General features: G+C 30.9%; 1 protein-coding gene and 1 long non-coding RNA gene across 6 annotated transcripts in view; one reads left to right on the plus strand and one right to left on the minus strand.

Moving 5' to 3' along the window:
- LOC142223276 (uncharacterized) overlaps positions 1–21,943 on the plus strand; it is a 59,531-nt gene that overhangs the window by 25,792 nt on the left and 11,796 nt on the right. The gene's annotated exons all lie outside the window — the stretch shown is intronic.
- Positions 1–21,943, minus strand: part of nrv2 (nervana 2) — a 34,973-nt gene that overhangs the window by 1,907 nt on the left and 11,123 nt on the right. The window contains exons 1-6 of one of the 5 annotated variants that reach the window (XM_075293146.1): positions 21,252–21,489; positions 20,826–21,142; positions 5,424–5,564; positions 5,229–5,348; positions 2,210–2,502; positions 1,972–2,140 (exon numbers count right to left, since the gene is read on the minus strand). In XM_075293146.1, coding sequence (XP_075149261.1) covers positions 1,972–2,140; positions 2,210–2,502; positions 5,229–5,348; positions 5,424–5,564; positions 20,826–20,976 — 874 coding nt within the window. In that variant the 5' untranslated portion in view covers positions 20,977–21,142; positions 21,252–21,489. Of the gene's footprint in view, positions 1–1,971; positions 2,141–2,209; positions 2,503–5,228; positions 5,349–5,423; positions 5,565–20,825; positions 21,490–21,943 lie in introns of those variants that run through there. The other 4 variants (XM_075293145.1, XM_075293143.1, XM_075293144.1 and 1 more) reach the window with 4 other exon arrangements.

The raw sequence follows: 21,943 nt of genomic DNA on the forward strand, positions 1-21,943 counted from the left end.
GGGGCTATACATAATTATGGACCGATATGGACCAATTTTTGCATGGGTGTTTGAGGTCATATATTAACATCACGTACCAAATTTAAACTGAAACAGATGAATTTTGGTCTTCCAAGAGGCTCCGGAGGTCAAATCTGGTGATCGGTTTATATGGGGGCTATACATAATTATGGACCGATATGGACCAATTTTTGCATGGTCATTAAAGACCATATACTAACACCATGTACCAAATTTCAGCCGGATCGGATGAAATTTGTTTCTCTTAGAGGCTCTGCAAGCCAAATCGGGGGATCGGTTTATATGGGGGCAATATATAATTATGGACCGATGTGGACCAATTCTTGCATGGTTGTTAGAGACCATATACTAACACCATGTACCAAATTTCAGCCGGATCGGATGAAAGTTGCTTCTCTTAGAGGCCTCGCAAGCCAAATTTGGGGGTCCGTTTATATGGGGGCTATACGTAAAAGTGGACCGATATGACCAATTGTCAATACCATGTGACCTACATCAATAACAACTACTTGTGCCAAGTTTCAAGTCGATAGCTTTTTTCATTCGGAAGTTAGCGTGATTTCAACAGACGGACAGACGGACATGATCAGATCGACTCAGAATTTCACCACGACCCAGAATATATATACTTTATGGGGTCTTAGATCAATATTTCGATGTGTTACAAACGAATTGACAAAGTTAATATATGGACCGATATGGACCAATTTTTGCATGGTTAATTATGGACCGATATGGACCAATTTTTGCATGGTCATTAAAGACCATATACTAACACCATGTACCAAATTTCAGCCGGATCGGATGAAATTTGTTTCTCTTAGAGGCTCTGCAAGCCAAATCGGGGGATCGGTTTATATGGGGGCAATATATAATTATGGACCGATGTGGACCAATTCTTGCATGGTTGTTAGAGACCATATACTAACACCATGTACCAAATTTCAGCCGGATCGGATGAAAGTTGCTTCTCTTAGAGGCCTCGCAAGCCAAATTTGGGAGTCCGTTTATATGGGGGCTATACGTAAAAGTGGACCGATATGACCAATTTGCAATACCATGTGACCTACATCAATAACAACTACTTGTGCCAAGTTTCAAGTCGATAGCTTTTTTCATTCGGAAGTTAGCGTGATTTCAACAGACGGACGGACGGACATGATCAGATCGACTCAGAATTTCACCACGACCCAGAATATATATACTTTATGGGGTCTTAGATCAATATTTCGATGTGTTACAAACGAATTGACAAAGTTAATATACCCCCCATCCTATGGTGGAGGATATAAAAATATTGGAAAAATGTACAAATTAAACTGTTTGTCCTAGAATTAAGTACGCCAAACTTAAATTTTAAAGAGAATTGTGTCTTAAATTTGTCCTTACTTCAATTCACCGCTTCTCTAGCTCGGAATTAATACCAAAGTCATTAATGTAAAGACAAAATCTTTACACTAATGAATTAATAAAATTTTATTAAAATGAAATTAATTATCTTTGCTTTGAGAATTGTTTTCTTTCAATTTGCGTCACGAATCTTTGAAATTTTGTGTTCCTCCGTTAAAGTGGAGTTAAGCAAGTTTCCATTACTGTAAAGAAACCATTTTTTACTTAAAGAAATATTCGTTAAATTATCTGAGATATTGAATCTTTGGATTAAATATAAAAAGGCTTTAATTTTATAGAGCTTCGATTTAAGGCTGGATAGTTTTTTTTAAAAATTGTATCTATTTTAAAGAAGCCGTGGCTCGGAATCAATACCAAAATCCTAAAGTGAAGATCACATTCATTCATATTAGGTCAATATTTTTTTCAGTGTTAGGGGAAAGTTGAAATCTATGGATCCAAATAAGGTTTCTTTAAGAGTATGGAAAAAGAACCTTGGGGATGAAATTATTTTTCATCTAATTGTAACCTCTAATAAATTCCTCATTTGATGATACTTACGTTTCGGTCTTTGGAAATGCACAGCCACCAAAGGGCTCAAATAACCCTCAGAATTCTGATAGGGATAGAAGTATCCAGGGAAGCCTCGTATGGGCAAATAGTCCACAGGACCAACATTTTCTTGATCGGCAGGATTTTCACCCTCACAAGAAACCCAAACAGTGTTCATCTGTAAAAATAATAATTTCGCATTAATTTTAATTGTTTTTCGAAAAAGAAAAAAATCTGGTTTTTTCACCTTATGAGCCTGTGTCTTTTCCATATCGCCAATGTAGGTTTTCAAACTCTTTGGCATATTTTCGGGTAAATCACTGGAACTGTTATAGAATTCCGGTATCCAGCCATAGATTTTATTCAATTTCAAGAATACACATGGCGAACTCTTGTGATAACTGTAATTGTTCTCCTTGGTACAAGGAGACCAGGCCTTAATATCCACATCACATACTTGACCCTTTGGTGGCGGTTGATTGTAATCGCAATTGTAGATATTTTGACCACGACCAGGTGTTAAACCGGGTACTTTGTATACTGTGAAAGTGAAAGAAAGAAAAAAAATCGATTATAGAGAGATGAAATTTGTAAAAATAAGTTAAAAATTTTTAAAATATATATTCTGATACTTGTACCCTAGGTCTAATGTTTGAGAAGACTGAATACCTTATCTGTGCATGGTAGACTATATTAACTTATTAATAATTACAGAACACTAGAAATTTCCTACTATTACTATCCGCTATATCAATGAATATATTGTCAATATTATTTGGCTTCCTGTTTTTGAACATGAGTATTGCTGATAATTTTTTGAATAGACCAGTTAGCTACTTTTTCAATTATTTTCAATTTTACAATCGAACACGGTTAGAGCGAGCAATGACCAATGACCGTAATTTTTAGATGGTTATTTCCTTAGTGCCTTATGAAATTTTGAATGACTCTGGTAAAATAATCACAAATTTGACTTTCCCATGCCAATAATAATTTTTACTTCAAATTAAATTGAAAAAAAAAAAATGATATTTTTTAATGAAAAAGGAATGGAAATATTGTTCCCTTTAATCATAAATGCGACACAACCGTGTTTATTACAAACGTAGTCATTTGTATGGAAAATTATAGAAAAATCATTGGGACCTGAAAAACTTTTCATTATAACAAGAGTGCGTTATAAACTTGTTCTACTGTATTTATATTAAGTTTTATCGAATGCTAAAATACTTGTGGCTGTAAAGAAGTGGTTTTTCAGAAGAAGTGCTTTGTGAGTTTATTACAATTAACGAGAATAATGCATTGGGGGATCTTCGATTCGTTTTTGTCCACAGTTTCCAATAATTCAAAAACTATTTCCTTGCACTATGTCGAATATTGCTCTCCGAGTGCGACTATTTTCCCACTCCAAAAAATTTTTGCTATGAATTATTTGCATATTTTCAGGCGAACATATGCAGTTCTAATTGTATGCTATTTCGGCAATAGCTGCATTCGCGAACCAGATTCTTTTCGAAAATTACATGGAGTGGTTCGTTTGCATCAAAAAGTCAGTAAAGTAATTTAGTGCCTGATAAATTGGTACTAGAAGAGAGTAAAATTACTTTTTACTCTCTTGTAAGATTTCAGTGGAAAAATAATCTCAGCGATATGATGGTTCGAGTCACGGTAGCGGAAATCTTTTTTTTTTTAATTTTGTTTATAAATTCGTAACCATCACTGGTTGTTGTTGTGACAACGCATGGTGTCTTATTTACATTGTCAGGTTGACCCCCCCTCTGTTTTCAGTTTGACATGAAAACATGTGTGTTGATTCACTTTCATGATCGGATCGTTTTGAAATGATCACGCCGTTGATGATTTTTTCTATGGGTGAGTATACAAATGCTACTTCTCTATATATTCGAGAACCTTTGCAGTAATAAATTCCACAATAAGGTAACGTTCAAAGAGTTGCGTGGGAGAGGTACTCCCCAAGAAGAATTACTAACACTTTTACTTTGGATTGTTGCTATAAACAGTCGTTTGCTCTCCTTAGGAAATGAAAGTCTAAAAATTGTGACATAGATACATGATGTGACTCTAGCAGAAAATGGGAAATTCCCATACACAAGTTGTGATATCTTAATCCTAGAACTAAAATTGCGTTTTGGCACAAACAAATTTCGGAAAAAAATGTATACTTTCAAGCGAACATAGTTAGTTCATTGTATGAAAAAGTCGGTGTTATTGAGATCTCACTATCTGTCGATGAATACACACATGTTTCTTTTCTAAACATTCAAGTATTCTTTATTAAGTTGCACCTAAAGCAAATAATAAATGGATGGTCATCTTTAGCCACCCTGGGGTATGCAAACGTTCGTAGAGATGTGAATAAGTGCACTCACCAAGTAGAAGTACTAAAATTTTTAATTCACAACTTCACAAAAACGTCCGAGAACAATCCTGTGTTTAGGCCCCTATTCACTGTGATAAATGCCAGAATTCATTTTTCGCAGAAATCAATTTAGTATTAAACATTACAATGAGAGTAGGATATTTCCCTAATGTCATGTTACCTAGATAATATTGGCCAAAAAGTCAACTGAAACAACGTCTGTAAGGTTACGCTGATTACGATAACTCGCTGGTTTTTGGAAAAATAGTACGTGAATTACTTCTTTCTCAACCACGGTGGATTAAATTCTGGCAAAACCTCTTTTTGTAAAATATTGGAATCTGTATTCCTCAATTCCAATCTCCTGTGGTGAAACCTCTTTTCATGAATCATTGGTCTCTATATTCCTCTATGCGAAAATGGTCATAGACTGCAACATATATTTCAAAGCAATTGAATCTTCACCTATCAATGCCAAATGAACTGGGAAACCGCAGATGAGTTAGCAATACTACAATAATATTCCAAGAGAAATAGGATCTGGTGGTATGCCTCTAGCCATCTGTAAGCTCCCATTGCGTGAGCTACCCATTTATGATGTGCCAAAGTAATTATTTCCTCTTGCCGATTCCATTTGACGCAGAATTCTTTATAACATTGAATTGAATTTCAAGAACCCCTTCAATAGACAAGTCATTAGCCACTGAACTATTATCAAAACACTTGGCCATGTAGATTGTTCAGCGATAGAAATTACTTTTTCCATTTTGGCCGCCATAAGATAACATTTTAATTACAAAGTATACGAATATAGTTTGACATTTGTTAAAGAATTCACTATCTATTAGATAGTTAGTTGGACTGAAAGGAATTTTTTTTAACTTACCGGCCAAAAATTCGTCCAATGAATCCGTCCATTGTTTGTAGTTTTCATGATGTGTTCCCTTATACCAGATGAGGGTACTTTCAACATTTTCCATTTCCGGTAATGGTCGGAAACCAAGACCTTGAATTAATAAAGAAAATTAAAATTTTCGATATTTATATACAAAAAAAAAAAAAAAAAAAACAAAAATCAAACCTGGATTTGTTCCTATCAACGATCCATCCAATGTCCATTTAGGTATACGAGGATCCAATGTCTGGAAGAAAGCCCATATACAAATGGCTACCAGCGCCGCTAAGACACCATAAAATGCTGTGTAGAAAACGCCAATTTTTGCTAAAAGTAAAAGAATAGAAAAAATTCTTGATTAATCAATTGATTCAAAATCTCAAAATTTAAATCTATAGTAATTTTCTAGAATATCTAAAATATATTGTTATACTCTTGTAACTTTTATATGATAAAATGTTTACAATTGTTTTTATTATCATGAGGGTAAACATTGACCTTGAAATTACTTTTAGGAAAAGTTTATGAACGTTGACTGAAACTGTGTCAAATACGATAATAAAACAGAGGTTGGAATCTACGTTGACAACAAGCATATCAAAACTATAATGAATGAGAAGATAGCGACAAGATGATTTAAAATTGCTGATATTGTTGTTGCAAAACAATATAACAATGTAAGAATATTTTCATATACGAATCTTCTTAATGGGATTCAGTTTGAATGTATATAAGCAAATTTAATATGCTAAGTGAAAACCTTGAGTACCTAATTTGTTGTAAGGATGTTTTTGGATTAGATGAAGGTAACTGAAGACTGTCAGTACACACCAACAATTTTTTTCTGATTCAATCATGAAATTAATTGATCCAATTAATTTTTTAATTGAAATGTCTTCAATCACAGAACCGATACTATCAATTAAAAAATTAAGTGACAGCCAATTAAAAAATTAATTGATACTATTAATTTGTGTGATTGCTTTTTATTTCAATTAAAAAAAATGGTTGAATCAACTAAAATTTTTAATTGAATATTTTTTAAAACTCAATTAAGATTTTAATTGGAAAAATTTTCGTGAAATTTTTTTCTGTGTACAAACATATTTAGGGTTATTCACTGTAGTTTGGTGCAGTGTTGCCAGAGAATTTGTTCGGTTTACCCTACAAGGACAAAAAAGTTCCCTACTTTCCCCCACATTCCCAAAAATTTTGCCTACAATACTTTTCGATCTATAAAATAAAGTTTTGGCAAAATTTTCTATAGAAAAATAAAATTTTAGAAAATTTTCTATAAAACTAATATTTTGAAAAAATTTTCTATAGAAATAACATTTTGACAAAATTTTGTATAGAAATAACATTTTGAAAAAATTTTCTATAGAAATAAAATTTTGACAACATTTTCTATAGAAATAAAATTTTGACAAAATTTTCTATAGAAATAAAATTTTGACAACATTTTCTATAGAAAAAAAATTTTAACAAAATTTTCTATAGAAATAAAATTTTTGTTGTTGTTTTTATTGCAGCTTAAAACCATACATTGACTAAACTACAAGTGTAGCTTAACCAACAGAGGAAAAGAATGTTCGTCAAATTTATTTGGGCAAAGCCCTATAGACGCACGTTTCGGAATTACTCCATTCCTCATCAGCATCCTCTACTTGCAGCAAAACTATCAACCAATTATCAGAATAAATTCAGGCAGTTCATTAAACCCAACAATGAACCACACTTGAACCTCCCGAAAAAAGGTTTTGTATGATAGCCGGCTTATGCCGAAATAAATTCAAAACAAACATATCTCTTTTCCTATGCCACTGTCAAATCATCGATTTGAATTCAGTTGGCTGGGTTTATTTTGAGCGTGGAAAAAAGAAGAGGAATAAAAATTTTAACAAAATTTTGGCATCATTTTCTATAGAATAAAAATTTTGACAACATTTTCTATAGAAATAAAATATTAACAAAATTTTCTATAGAAATAAAATTTTGGCAAAATTTTCTATGGAAAAATAAAATGTTGACAAAATTTTCTATAGAAATAAAATTTTAACAAAAATTTCTATAGAAATAAAATTTTGACAAAATTTTCTATAGAAATAAAATTTTGACAAAATTTCCTATAGAAATAAAATTTTGACATATTTTCCTATAGAAATAAAATTTTGACAAAATTTTCTATAGAAATAAAATTTTGACAAAATTTTCTATAGAAATAAAATTTTGACAAAATTTTCTATACATGCTCTAGAGCAACCAAAATGAAAAAAAAATTAAAAATTGTGCTGAGTGAAAAAGTCCCTCCTACACTGTGTTCTACTACATCTCTACAAGACGCTAAATATTAGAAAATAACCTACATGTAGGAATTTTCCTCAACTTCTGGCAGCACTGGTTTGGTGAGAATCTCCCGGATCCAAGAAAACTGCCCGATTTTATTTTGATCTTAATGGTAGGGGGTGGCGCTTCCAATAAACATGTCGAAATTGATTGTTACATTGTGTGACACCACATGTGAAGAAGTTTCAAATTATTCAATGTTGTCAACATTACTGAAGAGATTACCACCTTTGGCGTTCTCTCTCACAATCAATTATTTATGTGCCGACTTTTGCAGCATCTCTTTATATTCTTAAAATAAAATTTTCAAAATGTTCGATAACATATTATTTAATCAAAATTGCATCTTATCTGTCAATTACAATTAATATTGGAATCTTCTCATCACACTACTCAATTTTAGATTGTTTTTTTATTGTGATCATAAGGCATGCTATAAAGAGCCATTTAAATAACAATAACAACATATTAACATGGTATTAATGATCATCATGTAGTTGACTCCTTGTATGACACATCTTCATTGCGCCATCGTAATGTTTTTTTTTCTTTTCCAACTCATTGAGGGGGTTATGCTGTCATGCGTAATTCAATTGACATCATTTGCAAGAGAATGATGGAGAGTAGAGTAGAGTGTTTTATGTTGTTGTTAATTTCTGCATTGAACTGGAAATGTGAAGATGTCAATGGACGTTGAGAACTTGTTGTGTCTGACTTCTTGTGCCAGTTTCATTTATAGAGGTTAATGATAAATTAATTAAAAGAAAAATCTCATAATACGTCTTTCAAATTGAATGAGAGAGAGAGAGAAAAGAGCATCTAGAAGAAGGGGAGCAACAACAAATACATAAACAACTCGCCACTTGGACAGTTGTCTTTGTTGCTTATTTTGAGAATAAAAAGATAATGGCCGAATTTTACTCAAATTAAATGTAAACAAAGTGTTTTACTCCAATAAAAATATTTTACCCGCCAAAAAAATAAGATTTTTAATTGGAGTTTTTATGGTATATCTGATGAACATTGCACTTGGTTCTTATCAAATTACATATAGACAAACGATTTTGTTTCCTTTTACTATTGTGAAATTGTATACACAGAAAAAAGTAGACAAATATAGAGGAAGAGTGAAATATCCTGTGTGAAAGTCGATTTAATTTTAATCCATATTTTGAGATTTCTACCAAATAGTGTTAAAATTTGATGTCTCATAGAAAGAATAAATAAACTAAAAGCAAAGAAAAAAAAGCATTGGCGCCAAATCATGACCATTTTAACCATATGCTACATTGGTTCATTCCTACTAGTTTTGGGAATCATACGAACTTTATCTTCTCTTTTAGTTCATATTGAACGGTCATTGAATTTTATATCCACGTTTAGTTATTAAAATGTTTGAGACATATTTGAAAAAAGGAAAAGTTCATCGAGCTATGGAAAATTTAAAAAAAATAATAATAAAATTTTAATAAATAAAATTTTATAAATAAAATTAAAATTTGAATAAATAATTTTGTTGCAATAAAAATAGGAAAAAAGTCCATTGTTAAACTAATGCTAAAATTAACGTATATTTATTACAAAAAGATTATTATAGTGTGGTTTCTTCTTAAATTTAAAAAAGATTTGAAATTTTCTTTATTCCAAGTATGTTCGACAAATTTTATGAACTAGATGTGCTTGTTACAATGTTACTGCACAGAAAAATTTTCCACGTAACATTTTCCAATTAAATTTATTTATTAAATTGAATTGATTCAACAAATTTTTTAATTGAAACAAAAATCAATCACAAAAATTAATAGTATCATTTAATTTTTTTAATTGGATCAATTAATTTTTTAATTGACTTTCAATCAATTTTTAATTGATGCTATCAATTCTGTGATTAAAGACATTTCAATAAAAAATCAATCGATTAATTTCGTGACTGAATCAGAAAAAAAGTTTTTGTGTGTGGTAGTATTGAATCGCTTCGATAAGGTGGGCGAAAACAAGGTAACAGCAACACATGTTCCGAAAAGTGAAGGCCAGATTTGATTGAAATCCACGCCGATGTGGTAGAAAACTTGCTAGTAAGAATAGGACTGAAATGAAAAAGCCTCAAACAAGAATGGCTTTAAAAGGATGTTCCACTCTTCATTTCAATAGCACAATGGCGACTAAAATCTCCGAATCTCAATCAGTTGGACTTTTGCGCTTGGGGAAGTTTGAAGAATAAGGTTGGCACTAAAAAATATCAAAGTGTCAATCATCTCAAGATGGCGCTTCTTCGGGAATGGTCCAAAATACCGCGAGCTACTTTTGTTAATCGTGTGATGGCTTTGAATGTCATATTTCGCGCCAATGAGAGGCAATTCGAACAACTCTAAACTGATTCTAAAAAATTAAATGTTATTTTCGATATTTTTGAACAATAAAATTAAAAAATTTAACCCTTTACATATCAGTCACCCTGTTTATATGGGAGCTATAGAAGTTTAATTGTCAACACTTTTGCCAGGAAGGAAATATATAATTTCATGCATGTGTTGAAATTAGATGTGAAATCATGTTTTTTATGGCATTCAATCCATATAAGAAACATATGGTAAATTTTAAACAATTTATTATAAATAATATAGAAGAACATTTCCAAAAACTAAAAAAGAACATATGTATTATAAACGACTCGCAAAAACATATTGCATCAAAACAAAATGACAGAAGGCCGTGAATGATTTGGGATGCTTGGTTTGTTAAATTTCAATATTATACGATTTGAAATTACATTTTAAAAGATTTCCTTGTTTCTGGGACCAAAATGCATTTACAACTTAAATCAAGCGCTATTAACAGAAATAGCCTAAGTATCTATTGTAAAAATTGATTAATTAACGACTCAAAACTTCTCAGTCCTACATACTAATTTTTCGCAGTTTGTTAAAGTATTTTATATTATACTCTAATCAATTTACAAATTATCGACTTATCCCTGTTTGTTTCTCATTGCTGTGATGCTTTAACATTTTCAATTAGAGATTTTCATAAAAGCAATGCATTGTAGTTTATTCAATTTTATTAGATTTTTATTTGAAGTTCCTTATACGCAATACCCGTTTCCTAGTCATCCCAAAACTAAAGAGGAAAATACGTCACTTTCCTCAACTGGGGCAATAGCGGTGGTGATGGTGGATGTTTGGATTTTTTCAATAATTGCCACAATTATCATGAGCTTGGCCCAGCTGGGTTGTGTGTGAGAAATCTACCGCCGCCAAATGGTTTGACAAAATTTTCTATTTGCAATTGCAACAAATATCGAAAGCTCAAATGCCATCGAAAGGCGGCTAGTTGGGTGTAGGTGATGTGGGAGGAGACGATAGCATTTTCTGTGTGTTTTTTTTATGGTGTACATGAAACCCATGAATTTCAGGCTACAGAATGTGCCCCAATTTATGGCCAATTATTTGACATTTTCATATGCACGAATTTGAATTGATGATGCTGAGCTGAGTACTGCTTGATCACCGTCGAGCAAGGTTAAGCATTTCATGTGTCTGTGGATCTGTGTGATTGGGTGATGCATCCATCAGCGGACTTAAGTACCTCCGCCTGCCTGAATGGGAAATGGTCATGGGAAATGAACGACCATGGGTTAGGGTGTGTCGTGAATTAGTAAAACTAAAGAAAAAAATCGACTAAATCTAATTACAGAATTGATGAGGTATTTCTATTGGGAAACAGGGAAGTGTTTTAATTATGCAATTTAAAAAAGTAAGTTAATTTACTTTTTTTTTGAGAAATAGTACAAAAAAATTAAACAAATTAGAAAGAGTCAAAAACGACCAATTTAGATAAGATCTCTTAATGAATTAATGTAATATGGTTCGATGTGTCAAAATCAGATCTATCTTCAATATAACTTGTAATTTCAGTGTAAAAACATACTTAAAACAATATCTGCTTATATTTACTGTGGTTTTTAGTTTTAATTAAAATTGTAATACATTTTATTCAAATAGAAAATGCCCCTGAGAAGGAAAACAAGAAAATGGCAACAAGTTGGGCTAAATGTAACAAAATTAGTTTTTATTTGCAAACAAATGTTAGTCTAATTAACTTGATAAACAGACACAATATATTTTTTCAGTGCATATTTAATTTTTCATGTTTATATATTTAATGGTGAATTTTTGTAATTCTCCAACATTAAAAACTGCTTATCTCAGCTTATCCATCCATATTCTGATTGATCAGTGCTGCCAACTTTGATGGTTTTTAGGGAGAGAACAACATGATGTCACCGCAATAATATACTGAAAAGTGAAATGATAAACATTTCAATCTATTTTAGTATGTTTGAATTAATATTTATGACCGTCGACGACTTAATACAAATCTATTCACACATTTAGTTAGATTGAAAAAAAAAACTATTAAGAAAATGTTTTTCTCATATTTAAAAGAAGTTTATTCTTTGTTTGTTGCTAACATGTCTTTAGACACATTTTAGTTCGTTATAATATCAATATGTTTAAAAATGATTTTTTTAAAAAACTTGTGCTGATAACTCTAAATAATTATTCTGCATCAAATTTATATACTCGTATGAAGACTTTACCAAACGTTGTACCACCGAGCTAATAATGATATCGACTTCAATTTGTATTTGTAAAAATCGTTATTATTACTGATGTGTTTGACTTGGCTTGCACATGCGATATAGGTTAGGTTAGGTTGTCTCATGTCTACTGGCCTACACATATTCCAGTATTCGGTTTGTTGCGCGTTTTAACTTCTTTTTTCATCGCAAATTTATTTTATTCCACGAACTCAGTATCCTTAAGGAATTTGTTTCCACTTTTCACCGATATGACTAAACCATTGCCTACACTAAAAAAAATTGAGCTAAGATAGAAGATTAGAGAAGGGAAGGTCAAAATCTTTGGATCCAAGTAAACTTTATTTTGAGTGTAGGTTAGGTTAGTTGGCAGCCCGATGTATCAGGCTCACTTAGACTATTCAGTCCATTGTGATACCACATTGGTGAACTTCTCTCTTATCACTGAGTGCTGCCCGATTCCATGTTAAGCTCAATGACAAGGGACCTCCTTTTTATAGCCGAGTCCGAACGGCGTTCCACATTGCAGTGGAACCACCTAGAGAAGCTCTGAAACCCACAGAAATGTCACCACCGCTGAAAAACTTTTTGGTGTTCGGTCGAAGCAGGAATCGAACCCACGACCTTGTGTATGCAAGGCGGGCATGCTAACCATTGCACCACGGCGGCTCCCTTATTTTGAGTATAGTAAAGGCAAGATCTCATCATCCTCACACAGAAATAAATTTCACGAAAATTTTCTCAATTAAAGTCTTAATTAGGTTTTAAAAAATATTCAATTAAAAATTCAATTGAGTCAACAAATTTTTGAAATTGAAACAAAAATCAAACACAAAAATTAATATTATCAATTAATTTTTTAATTGGACTTTCAATAATTGACTTCCAATTAACTTTTTAAGTGATACTATAATTTCTGTGATTGAATCAGAAAAAAAAAATTTGTGTGCAAAACAAGTCGTACATGCACCAGGCTGCTCCTACACCCTCAAAAAAAAATCGCTTCTGTAACATATACCCCAAACACATTTTGCTTCAAGCATATATATTTTCAGTATGGGTCCAAACAAAATATTGTTTGTATTGTTCAAACATATTATGTTTCACCTTAGGGCATACACTGGTAGAAAAAAATTTTAATGAAATTTTCGTTGTGTGGATATATTTTTAAGGCGCTAATTGGTTACTAAACACATATATGTTTATAGGCTATTTCTAAATTAATATATGTTTGCATCTAAGCATATTATATTCACAAACATTTTATGTCCCAAACATAATATGTTCTAACATATATGTCCCAAACATGTTATGCTAGTTTATGAATATTATATGCTTGCACTTAAAAATATTGTGTTAAAAACTTTGAGTTCCAAACATATAATTTTTACACTCAAACATATGGTTAGGTTAGGTTAGGTGGCAGCCCGATGTATCAGGCTCACTTAGACCATTCAGTCCATTGTGATACCACATTGGTGAACTTCTCTCTTATCACTGAGTGCTGCCCGATTCAATGTTAAGCTCAATGACAAGGGACCTACTTTTTATAGCCGAGTCCGAGCGGCGTTCCACATTGCAGTGAAACCACTTACAGAAGCTTTGAAACCCTCAGAAATGTCACCAGCATTGCTGAGGTGGTATAATCCACCGCTGAAAAACTTTTTGGTGTTCGGTCGAAGCAGGAATCGAACCCACGACCTTGTGTATACAAGGCGGGCATGCTAACCATTGCACCACGGTGGCTCCTTTATTTTGTGTGTAGTAAAGGCAAGATCTCATCATCCTCACACAGAAATAAATTTCACGAAAATTTTCCCAATTAAAGTCTTAATTAGGGTTTAAAAAATATTCAATTAAAAATTCAATTGAGTCAACAAATTTTTTAATTGAAACAAAAATCAATCACAAAAATTAATATTATCAATTAATTTTCTAATTGGACTTTTAATAATTGACTTCCGATTAATTTTTTAATTGATACTATAATTTCTGTGAATGAAGACATTCCAATTAAAAAACTAATTGGATCTATTAATTTCGTGATTGAATCAGAAAAAAAAATTTGTGTGCAAAACAAGTCGTACATGCACCATTCTCTGCTGCTCCTACACCCTCAATAAAAAAATCGCTTCTGTAACATATACCCCAAACACATTTTGCTTCAATATATTTTCAGTATTGGTCCAAACAAAATATTGTTTGTATTGTTCAAACATATTATGTTTCACCTTAGGGCATACACTGGTAGAAAAACATTTTAATGAAATTTTCTTTGTGTGGATATATTTGTAAGGCGCTAATTGGTTACTAAACACATATATGTTTATAGGCTATTTCTAAATTAATATATGTTTGCATCTAAGCATATTATATTTACAAACATTTTATGTCCCAATCATACTATGTTCTAACATATATGTCCCAAACATGTTATGCTAGTTTATGAATATTATATGCTTGCACTTAAAAATATTGTGTTAAAAAATTTGAGTTCCAAGCATATAATTTTTACACCCAAACATATGAAAAACAGTCTTTTTCGTCCGTGTATGCGGCTTCCTGACGGTCGTCCTACTATCCTTTTCCTGGCTTTTTCTTGTCTGGGTCACCCCATAGAATTATAGTCGTCCTTCCAACCGTTGCATTTGTCCTCGTGATGGGACATAAAAAACTATATTTCGTTAAAGCTTTCTTAATTACAAATCTTCATTTTAGAGATCAAACTATCTTTAAAGAGCTTATTTCAACTGTTTGCTCGAAGTTGGGAACATTAAACAAATTTTGTCTCAAGGACGATAATGATTCAAATAATGATACCCTAAATCAGTATGTTGGCCGGAAAGCTTTAAATCAGATATGGGACTTGAGTAGCCAACATATCAACTTTTTAGGTACTTACAGTCAAAATTTTCTCATTTTTTTGCCACTTTATTTTACAACATGCTCTCTTATTTTACTACATATATCACCATTTAAACTTACAAAGAGTAAAAATGTTTTCATACTAAAATTACGAAGAAAATGCATAGAACAACATGTGTACTCCTAAAAGTATGTAATTATTTTTCTACGATTTTTTATAGCAATCAGGTGTACCCTTGTGTAGTCTGTTACAAAGAAAATCGTTATTCAGCCAGTTATTTCAGACTTAATTAGACAATAGAGTCCTTTGTGATGCAACAGGCGATATATTTCTCCCATATCAATGAGTGCTGCCCAATTCGATGTTTAGCTATATGACAAGGGACGAGGGGGAATCAATATCTGGGTTCACCCTAATTTAAATTGTAATGAAATATATATATATATATATATATATATATATATATATATATATATATATATATATATATATATATATATATATATATATATATATATATATATATATATATATATATATATATATATATATATATATATATATATATATATATATATATATATATATATATATATATATGTCCAATCACATTGTAATGTCATACCTGTTTCGATAAGAGCTATCGCCCAAAAATATACTTTGTGCATTTGATGTATTTTTCTGTAATTAGCTGTGCGCTGCCAATTGTATTAAACCATCATTTTTCGTTTCACAAAGACTTTTACTCAAACGCATTCCATATGTATATATTTTAACCCTTTCACTACCAAAATAAAACTAATGTTAGGTTAGGTTAAAATGACAGCCCGATTAAGTTTCAGGCTCACTTAGACTATTCAGTCCATTGTGATAAACCTAATGTTAAAAACTTTTATTTTTCTTCTGTTTTTACTTGTACTAACAGCATGTAGAACAAAAATTGTCATTTTGAAAACCTACCTCAATTACTGCAATAGCTATATGAGCTTGTTCTGAAAACTTGATTTTTGAATTGTGACCAAATGGTCTTACGAAAATAAGCGCTATTTGGCCTATAATATCTTTAAAAGTGTGAGAAAAAATACAAAAAAGAACCCGAAAAAGTATAAATGTCCATTTACTAGAAACATACAGTAGAAAAATTGTCTCAAATTTTCGTATTTTTCGTTTATCGTTAAAGAAGTTTAAAAAAATTTATTTAGACCTCATCAATATGGACAATATTTATAGCTTATTTAGATTAAAGACTCTACTTTAAAATAAAATCGAGAAATAAATCGAAACTAAGTGGGAAAATAGAATTTGTTGTCTTTTTCGAATGTCCTTCTAAGTGAACATCGGTAGTGAAAGGGTTAAAAATGACGAATTATTAATTATTTATTTGAGTTAATATTAAATTCGGGAAGTAATATGCTAATTTTAGAAGATGTTCAACTAATTGTTTCAGAACTTTTCAATGTTTTGGTAAGCATTTTTAATAGACGATGAAAATAGAGCGAGATTTCACTAAATGAAGCTTTTTGAAATTGACAATGGGCCTATTTTCCTTTAGTACTGGATGCAACACTTGTATGAGCTATAAAGAACATCGTTTCACTGGTGTTCTATATAGAACATTTCATCAGTGTAGGACACGTCGGTGTTGCCAGATTGCGTTTTGATAAAGTGACGTATTTTCGATTCACAATAGCAACTTATTGTGACTAATTTGGCAATTAACATGAAATTCAAAATGGTACAGTGTCATAAATAATTACATTATTAAATAGCTATTACTATCTGAGCACTTTATACATTAAACATTTAAGATTTCTTTTGTTTTTTTTTGTGATTGTTTTTAAACAGCTGATGGTAGTGTTGCATATTTTTGGAGATATGCTGAATAAACGAGTACTCTGTTTTCTTTTAGTCTGTCATGGATTAGGGTATCCAGTACTAAAAGAAAACAGCCCTAATGAGTGCATGTAACTTCGAGTCGCAATGAGACCGCAATTAGTATGTACGCCATTAACAAAAATTGATAATTGAATTAGTTGTTATTGTGAATGACACCGCATTAATCTTTTTTAACTCAATTTTACAAATATTCAGATCAGAAACATCGGCCAATGCTAAATCTACCACCAAGATTAGGCTGGTTTTCATTTAGTATAGGTTAAAATAAAACACATTGGTCATTTATTCACAACATATATAAAAATAGGCAATACTGGCATCAGCTGTTTCAACATAATCACAGTAAGCAAGTGAAATCGTATATATTTTGTGAATAAATTATTCAAATATATATATGGTTGCTAGCTATTTGCACTCATGCAGTATTCTGGATAGAAAATTTGTAGCTTATTCCAAGAATATTTCTTAGTATAACATTTTTATAAATATATTCAACATAGAAAAATACAATTTTTATAATATTAGGATTCGTTGGAAAAAGAATGTTATTTATGTTAATATTTTTATATATTTATTTCTAGAAATTAATAATAAATTCTATAAAAATTACCCTCAGTTAATAGGAGTTGCAATATGAGTTTGTTTTCTTTATAATTTACGTTACACCCCATTGTATATAGTTGCCATAAAGTGCGGTCATATTTGTACATAGAATCACATAAATTTATTCTAAATATGTTCGTGGCATGAACAAAATAAACATTATTTATTTCATGCCTGACATTTGGGTTATGTAAATTTGTGAAAGTGTCGTTTGGTTATTCTTTCGTAATCGAATTGAAGGTAAAGTTCGCTAATATTATGATCAAAAAAATTATTGAAACTTTCAGAGGAAATATGTTCAAAGGTTTTGAAATCAATTTAAAACCCACAATAATTCTTGGGAGATAATGAAAAACTTTTCGAATAACAGTGAATGAAGACCACGACAAGTACGTAGGAACTCCTCCTCTTTCGTTAAATTGGCAATATAGAATCCAAGGCCCTCTACCTGTAAGCTTAACTATTGTTGGGAAATTATTGCCAAGATCGACCACAAAATAGTAGAAATTGAATGACAAAATCGATTTTCATTTTTCTTTTCAAAAATGTATGTTTGTTAAAAAAAAATATTGTCATATCACATGGCATTGAGTCTCAGTGTTTTTTTTTTTTATAAAAAGGTCGAACGCTGAAGTCGACTGTTTTAATCTTTCAAATCGACTTTTAATTCTTTTCAATATCTACTGTAGGCTCTTTATGTTATAAATATTATTTTGAAATACTATTTTGGGAAAACAAGCCAAGAGAATTATTTTACAATTTATGAAGGATTGTGAAAAAATAAAAATACATTGTATGTCAGTAACATTTTAATATAAAGAATCCTTATACTCGTACTACTAATCGACATTGCAGTTTAGGCAGTATCGATAAATTTACTTTCCATGTTTTCCATGTTCGGCTAATAGACTTTTGATATTGCTAAAAAAATTATTTTGCTCAATATAAACATTCGATGTTAACCAATAGGAAAAATAGTTCCTTTTTGAAGTAAACGTAGTTAATCTAGTAATAGAAAATCGACTGTTCCAAAATTTTAAAAAGTCAAATCTTCTAAATCTGTTTGCAAACTTTCGGTGAAATTTATTTTTTTCTAATCTCTAGTTTTACAATTTTATTGCATTTTTTGAGAAGGCCCTATGATTTTTTAAAAACTAAATTTCTTTGTTACTCAATAGTATTTAATTTATTGTAAATAAATCAATTTTAAATTTGCATCGGCTAGCTGGAAATGCAAAAATTCTTCAAACAAAATGTTATAAATTTTCTGTCATTCAAAACTTTTTTTTGTCAAAGAAATATTTTTGTATATTTCGAATTATCTCATTCAAAACTTCAGGACAAAAAATATTTAAAGTTACAAAACTTTTGCCAACGTACAAAAAATACCCAGCAAAAAAAATTGGAAGTTGTTCCACAAACATTTCTTTTAAAGCCCATCCCAGAATCCACCATCGAGTTTTTTCAACTTCCGATGCAGTCCTTTTGGACAAGTCCACAAACATTTCTTCTAAAGCGCATCGTGGGATCCCCCAATGATTTTTTTCCACTTCCGATGCAGTCCTTGTAGACAAGTTTTAGAAAGAAAGCAATCAGGCTATTTTAAGTTCATATTTGGACAATTAAATTTTACAAAAAAAAAAAAATAGAAAACTAATAAAAAAATAAAAAATAGAAAATTAAAAAAAAGTACAAAAATAATAATAAAAAATAAATTTCATCCCCACTGGGATTTGAACCTATGCCGTTTGACTTTTTCGCTTCCATGGAAGTTCTTTTGAGAAGGTTTTGCAAATTACGAGAATTTTTTATTTTTTTGTTGATTTTTAAAGGAAAAAATATATTTATAGGAAAATATGCCGAAAATAAAAACGATGCATAACATAAAAAAAAAATTTTTAGAAAAATATTTGATAAAAAAATTTGCCGCTGGTGAGATTTGAACTTGCGTTTCTTATTTTTTCGTTCATACTAATAAAGAACATCTCGAGAAGCAATTAGAATGTTATTCCTTGGTGTCGTAATACGATCATATCACAAAAATTTGAATTGACCTTTCGACGCTTTATGTTGTATGGTTTGTGGATGAGTGTGCTAAGGCGTTCTGTTATGGTGCCAGCAAACCCAGGTTCAACCCCTGGTCGGAGCGAAAAAGTTTTTCAATTTGTAAAAATTAGATAATTGGAAAAAAAGTGAAATTGGTTGAAAATTTTTTTTTTCGCTTTTTAGATTTCTTCATTCAAATTAACTTCCAGGGCACAACTTCTAAAGCAATGCAAAGGATCCAAAAAGGGAGTACTTCCGTCCTATGACAAGCCCATGTAAAATTCATTGGAGATGATCCAAGTTTGCACTACTTCACAGATTGGGGATTCAAACTACTTTTTGGAAGCTCTTTTTTTGCTGGATAGTTTTGTTTTCAATCACGAAATTAATTGATGTAATTAATTTTTTAATTGGAATTTCTGCAGTCATACAAATGTATCAGTTACGAACTTCAATTAAGAAATTAATTGATACAATTAAAAAAAATAATTGATACGATAAATTTTTGTGACTTATTTGCCCAGCAAAAAAGCGTGTCCAATGTTCTTTTTGGATCCGAAAGTGGTGCAATGAATTTAACATGGGCTTGAGATAGGACAGATCTCCACCATTTCAACAGACGTTGCAATGAATATGCATCACTTCTTTAGATGTGATCCGAATTCAGTGTTTTGGATGTGAATTAAAAAATTTTGTAATAATTTGACAAATAATTCTTTTTTATAATTTTTTATGAGTTTGAATGCAATCCAACGCTTGTCTGAAACCCTTGACCTCAAATATTTTCAAAATTTCGCAATTTTTCTAGAATGAATTTAGACATTTTTTCGACAAAATTTAAATAATTTATAACATTTCATTAATCCTTACCCTGTTTTTAACATATTCGAAACAAAAAATGTATAAAAAAAGCGAGTCATAAAAAAATTGAATTAAAAGAACTTCCTGAGTAGTTAAAATAAAGAACATCTCTGAAAGGACATTTTTGGAAGTGTTTTTAAAGTTGTGCCGTTAGAAGTACTTCAAATTTTTTTTTGCTGGGTATGTTTTAATTAAAAAAGTTGGTAGAATCAATTAAAATTTTTATTGTATTTTTTGCTAAATTCAATTAACATTTAAATTAAACCAATTGTTTTTTTGCTAAGACTACGTTGACAAAATATTAGTGTCGGAACTAATTAGTGTTTTCTTATCTTTTTTTTTTGCAAAACAACAATAACATCGAACTTACCCCATGATGTTTTATCACGGCCCATAACCGTGCCCTTTTCGGCATTGTATAAAAATGTCCCCCAATGAAATGATTCTTTTCGGCGTATTTGGAATTCCTCATCAAGGCTAGGGTATTGGTGCGGTTGCATCATAGGTCGTGGTTTTGACATTTTGTGGATTTGTTTATGATTTTGGTTATTTGCGTAATTATAAAATTTTTGTGATATTTATTTTTTATGAAATAAATTTTCTTTTCTTTCCAACACAAAAAGGGCTTAGATTTTATTTTTTCTTATATATTTTTAAAACTGTTGTAATTAGATTATTATATAATCACTGGTAAATAAAAACAAATATAAAAAAATATATTTTCCCTTTTTCACTTGAAAAAATATGAGTTGACCACACTCTTCCTCACTTGTATCTTCTTTGGTAAACACTGTACTTTTTAATGGGGGAGAGTAAAGCAGTAACTCTCTTTTTTATTGTTGCTGGGGTATTTGTTGTCAATATTTTTTTTCGAGAGAGAGAGTTTTAAGCATGGAATTTCCAAGAACCGAAACCGAAATTAAGATAAAATTTTAAATTAAAATTATAAACAAAAATTATGTATATTTTATAAGGGAGCCACGATTTCTTTGGCTCTTGGTAACCCCGTGGTTTGATCACTCACGATCGCGTGTACTTTAGCAACTATTCTTGGTCATAATTTTAAGCGAAAATTTTACACGGAAAATTTAGATTTTGCTGTCATGGCCAAATGTAAAGAAAAAGTCTGCGTTTTCTTTACATTTTCTTCTTCTTTTTGCCAATATATTTGCCGAATCGGCTTTTGGCGCTGATTTTGGCCATACAAAGCAAAATAAAAACAAAAATCAATGCACACCAAAAATAAATAAAAAAAAAGATAAATAAAAGCTATGGATGATGGGATTGTCGCATATTATCATGGCATTTATCCTCGTCATCGAAATTACGATCGTTATTACAAAAACACAAACAAAATACCAACAACAAAAACAGGCCAAGCACGCATATGAAACGTATGGCTGATTGGGCTGCCTCAGTTGTTTTCTTTTTTTTTGTTAAACATTTGTGCCAGTTTAGAAACTTTTTCTTTGGATTTGGGCGATTTAT

Source organism: Haematobia irritans, chromosome 2 (genome assembly GCF_050003625.1).
Source record: "Haematobia irritans isolate KBUSLIRL chromosome 2, ASM5000362v1, whole genome shotgun sequence".
In the NCBI taxonomy this organism is placed as follows: Eukaryota; Metazoa; Arthropoda; class Insecta; order Diptera; family Muscidae; genus Haematobia; species Haematobia irritans.